Below are 5,212 nucleotides of genomic sequence, written 5' to 3' on the forward strand. Positions count from 1 at the left end.
AACTGGAATTCCAACCCGTTACTTAATGACTTGTACTCCTCCTTAGCAGCTTCCAAGATGACCTCCTCAGTAGCATTTAAACGGGTGTCGTCAATTTTGGTATAAAGATCGTTGAATAATAGAACTTTGGTTTTCATTTCATACCATCGTGCTAAGATGTCTAGTTCATCACAATCGTTTCTTGTAGCCATTTGGTTTTCAACATTGAAAATATTGGTTAAACGGCTCCAAAACATTGGATCGTTCAACTTGCTTGTCTCGTACACATGAATATAAGCATGTGTAAGAACCAAGAACTCTTCATTGCTCCATGATATAGAACTCATTTTGATTGAAACTAAGAGAGTGGAATATAAAAAACAATATTTGAACAGCTGTATTGGTTTATTTAATAAAGTATTTATGTAACATAAGGTCAATTTATAGTAGTTTCTACACAAAATCGCAGTCCAATCTTCTAATATGTCTGCATTTCATAGTCAAAATTAACTAACGAATGCAGTGTACTATACTTATAACATAACAGAGCACTGTTCGAGTTGACAAGTCATCCCCGGTCGAATGACAACACAATACATTGCTGCTTGAATTGACAAGCCATTGCAGCAGGAAAGTAAGGAGTCGTTATAAATAGATTTTAATATCCGTTGTAGTTGTTTCGTATTACTTCCCTCCCTGCAATTATGGACTCACCACATACATGGAGGAACGCAGAGGAGGTCGCTTTGGTTGAAGCTTGGATTATAACTGTAGAGGAGGATTTTCCACCGGGTCCCCCACAAATTCGTGCTGGATCATTTTGGTCTCATGTCTGTCATTTGTTTCACCATTTAATGGGGCGTACTCAATATCGAAGAAGAAAAGATGTCAAAGCCAAGTTTCTGGATTTGAAAATGAAGGTGAAAGAATTTCAACGTATTTACAACGAGTTGGATAACGAACATGCAGATACGGATGAAGACATTGTACGGCAGGTGGCTTTGAAACTATACCGTTTTGAATATGATGGTAGCGAGTTTACCCACTTATATGCATGGAATCTTTTAAAGAATGTCCCTTATTTTTAATATGCATGTTGGTTAAGATAATGGATTTTCGTTATTTAAGTTGCTTGTTGTTGTATGTGTGTAATCATCACTATTTAATAAAAGTCCATTTCTTTTAATGTATGTTGTTTCCTCAATAGCCAATACATAATACGACATAAATTAAATAACTAATACATAATACACCATAAAATATGAATGAGGTACATAAATAACTAATACATAATACGACATAAAATGTAAACAGGTTTCACGGATAACTAATACGTAACACGACACTAATACATAATACTACATAAAATATAAAGGTGCTTCATGAATAACTACTGCATTGAGGGAGGTAACAGGACCACCGTTTCATTTGGTATTTCCCAATGCACATGTGATGGTATAGTATTCACCAACTCTGTTCCATATGCAAGTCGATACACATAACTAGTGAACTTGTAATCAACCATTCTGTTTATGGATTCAGATGTACGGGTTCTTAGACATGCTATAGCGTGGGCACATGGTATACCGCTTTTTTGCCATTTACCACAACTACATACCCTTCGTTCAAGTTGTACGTTGGTGGTGGAAAAATTGTCATCGACTTGATATGTATCCCCATACAAACGTCTTGCATTCCAATTGTAAGACTTGTTGACACATTTTTGAACCTTACTCTCAACGTAAGGGGTCAACCCACCAGAAAACCTCCCTGTAAAATTTGATATTTTAATAAAAATAATAGCACATTAAAAAAACTAAATATAACAATCTCCCTTACCCGCCACGTCGGCCCGTTCAACATACTTTGATTGTATCGACGTGGTGATTAACTCAATTATCGTTGTTATAGGAAACTCACGTCTGGATATAATTTGCAAAATTTCAGGGATGTCAATCGATTTAACATTGTAGCGTATTTTTGGGAAAAATGCTCGTGTCCATTTTGAAATCGGTATATCGTCAAGCCAGTAAATTGGACTCCTAAGCAAGGAAAAGAAAGGTAATTTCCTACATGCAGTTTGCAACCTTTCCAAACACAAGTAAAAATCATCAACGCTATATGCATTGCATGACTTCCAAAACAACGATTCAACTTCTGTACTGTTATGTCCCACAGAGTCACGTATCTTTCGAGCTATATCTTTAGGACAATATCCATGATAGGAATCCTGGTAGGCACTCTGAACACCAAATTCTATTTTATCACACAGGTTGCTTATGAAACCAACCTCTATGTCGTCACCTAAACAATCATTTAACCTCATCATGAACCATCTCCATGATTCTTCACACTCTAAGGTTCCCAAACCAATTGCTACGAGTAGTGGTTCATGATTTCCATCTAAAGCCACTGCGAAGTACATTGTTGTCAGATAGCTCCCAATAAGGGGTAAATAACCCACATATGTCAGCGGTATCATGCACCTAAGGAAGGTACGAATCTACATAAAAACGAACACATATTAGGGATGAGTAAAAACTAATCGAGATACATTACCATGAAATATTATATAACTCAATAAAAGAAGTATGTTATACCACGCAACCTAAAGCCACAAAACAGAATTGAAAGCGGTTGGTATCGGTTTTCTTGATGGATGTGAAGGTATTAGGATTTGTTCTTTGAAGGTTATGCAAGAAAATTGGTAGTTGAGAAAAGCTTCTTCCGATGTTAGTACTCATTTTCAAAACCGATGAAAGTGTTCTACAATCATCACACAAATGCAATATCAATAAAATGAGATTATAAATAGAAAATATTGTATCTCTACTGTTCACAATTCATAGTTTAACCTTTTAAATTCATAGTCAAACCAGTTCATTTCATAGTCAAATTTCACTGACCGACATGAAAATACTACAGAATGTACTTGTCTGGATTTCGTAGTTCAACTTTTTGAATTCATAGTCAAACCAGTTCATTTCATAGTCAAATTTCACTGACCGACAAGACAATACTACATAATGTACTTGTCTGGATTTCGTAGTTCAACTTTTTGAATTCATAGTCAAATCAGTTCATTTCATAGTAAAAAAGAATTGTCTGTAACATGATTTCTTCTATAAAAGGGTGTCACTCAGTATGAAAAATGTATCTGTCAAAGCAACTCCTATTTATAAGAAAAACAAGGCTAATGGCATACTGCAATTGCGGAGGAGAACGTATCGTTAGGATTTCGGGAACATCTAAAAACCTAGGAAGATTGTTTTACGCTTGCCCATATTTGGTATCATGTTGTTAACGTCATTCAAATTTAAACCCTCATGTTTACATGACAAACAATTAATTTCTTACTGTCAATGTTAAATTTAACAGGGACCAAAATGCGGGTTTATCAGTTGGGTTGATGAAGAGAAGGACCAATCATCTATGGTAATAGCTAAAGTAGCTAAGTCTAATAAGCTCTTTCAATCAGAAAATAAGAAGTTGAAGATAGCGTTGATTTGTATTTGGGTGTTGTTCTTGGCAGTTCTTGTTTACAAGTTGTAAGCTTTTTAATATTGTTTTTATGGTTTTGAAGTTGTTAGGTCAATAAACTGTTGTATTTGTACTTACGTTTACAACAGTCTACTTGTAACGTTAAAACAAATGTTGTAGTCGTTCTTATGTTGTATGTATTCATAAGTTATTAGTAGGTCATTAATTTGTTGTAATTGTCGTAACGTTAAATTTTTTGCCATCCGTTCACGAAACTGAAAAAATAAACTAATAATCATATCCAACATTAATTTAGATATACAATTATATAATCCCACTACATAGGACCAAGACTAGACCCCCATAATTTTTTTGCCATCCGTTGACGGAACTCTAAAGTTGCGGTCTTTGGGTCAATAAGAACACGTATTGGTTGACCTGAAACGAATTGCTCCATAAACATACAAACAAAAACACCGCAATCTCCCAAATGACTACTTTGTTGGGGAACATTTTCTTCATAAATGAATTGCATATTCAATGGAATCCTTGGGGTGTTCCTCCGGGTCCAATACTTAATCTTATCCAAATAATTTGCCACCCGATATTCAAATTTGGAAAAGATTCCTTCAGAGTAGAATTTTTCATAAGCCGCTCTACCAAGACTGTCATAAATATGGACTTCCATTGATGCTAATCGTAGTTCCCCAAATAGCCAATTATTAGGGGATGAATGAATCGGCAATAAGACCTGTATAAGGATCATAAAATAAAATTATGTTTTTTTACATCACAATACAAAAACTTAACAACAATAACGATATTATTTTCAATATAAACAATTAAGTTTACCGTATCAACATCCCACCAAGCAACCATGAAGTCGGGGTATGTAGCTATACCAGACATAAACGCCCTCCAGTCCTGTCCTTCTTCCAAAGCATGAGAAACAAAAAAAATTGGAGGCATTCTTGTATGTCGGTCACTCTCAAACCGTCTCTCCATTAATAGTCGGTACCAAATGGTTATATGTTACACACATGATACTTTTGTTATTGACTAAAAAACAATTAACTTTTAAAATAATAAATTAACAATTAATTTACCGATGACTCCAACCATCCGTCGTGTGTATGCCCAAACAATGAGCTCCAAAAATCTCTATCTAACACGAAATTTAACAAATGATGTTGGACATCATATGAATGAAATAAATAATTTTGGATGACAACCTCACCGCCTGCTACGTAAGGTTGCAAGCGCAACATGGAGAAGTCATGAGCAACACCAAAAACTGGAGGAGGAACGGGGCTTGTTGATTTGATATCAACCTTCTTTTTATTCTTCTTTTTGGCTTCGGTGTCGTGTGCAACTAAAATCAATATTCAAATGTTTAAATCTATATCTTTCAGATAATTCACATAAATATAAAATCATGAGTTTATAAATAAAATGAATACCTCGGTGTAAGGAGTGCACAAATATTGTGATGGTTTTCGAGTCCTCATTTTATCGTGTGGAACTTCTTTGCCATCATACTCATCAAAATAATCTACAACTGCCGTAATTCTTATTGCATCTTCGTCCGGCACCTAACTTAATAACCAATAATCTCTAATTATAAATAAGTTTCATTATACTAAAAACAAAATATAATTTAATGTAAGTATAAGAACCTCTTTAGCTTCACTATAATCATTTACGTCAAACACCTCATCATCAAATTTGTTCCCCGTATTATCATTCCTCTCCT

At 34.7% G+C, this 5,212-nt stretch overlaps 1 protein-coding gene across 1 annotated transcript; it reads right to left on the reverse strand.

The window, feature by feature from the left end:
* Window positions 1-1,369: 1,369 nt before the first annotated feature.
* Window positions 1,370-2,404, reverse strand: LOC145046432 (uncharacterized). Its single transcript, XM_078994719.1, has 2 exons — window positions 1,819-2,404; window positions 1,370-1,749 (listed from the first exon to the last, which is right to left on the reverse strand). The coding sequence occupies exons 1-2, from the start codon at window positions 2,402-2,404 to the stop codon at window positions 1,370-1,372; spliced, it is 966 nt and encodes a 321-aa protein (XP_078850845.1).
* Between the last annotated feature and the right edge of the window lie 2,808 nt (window positions 2,405-5,212).

This window comes from Lactuca saligna, chromosome 5, assembly GCF_052625555.1.
Source record: "Lactuca saligna cultivar CGN05327 chromosome 5, ASM5262555v1, whole genome shotgun sequence".
Lineage (NCBI taxonomy): Eukaryota > Viridiplantae > Streptophyta > Magnoliopsida > Asterales > Asteraceae > Lactuca > Lactuca saligna.

What these genes read in the sequence shown, in the direction of transcription:
- LOC145046432 (XM_078994719.1), bottom strand. Translation starts at nt 2,404, where the DNA reads ATGTACTTCGCAGTGGCTTTAGATGGAAATCATGAACCACTACTCGTA. An exon ending in TGAACGGGCCGACGTGGCGG is followed by an intron (nt 1,750 to 1,818) that starts GTAAGGGAGATT and finishes CAAATTTTACAG; the next exon opens with GGAGGTTTTCTGGTGGGTTG.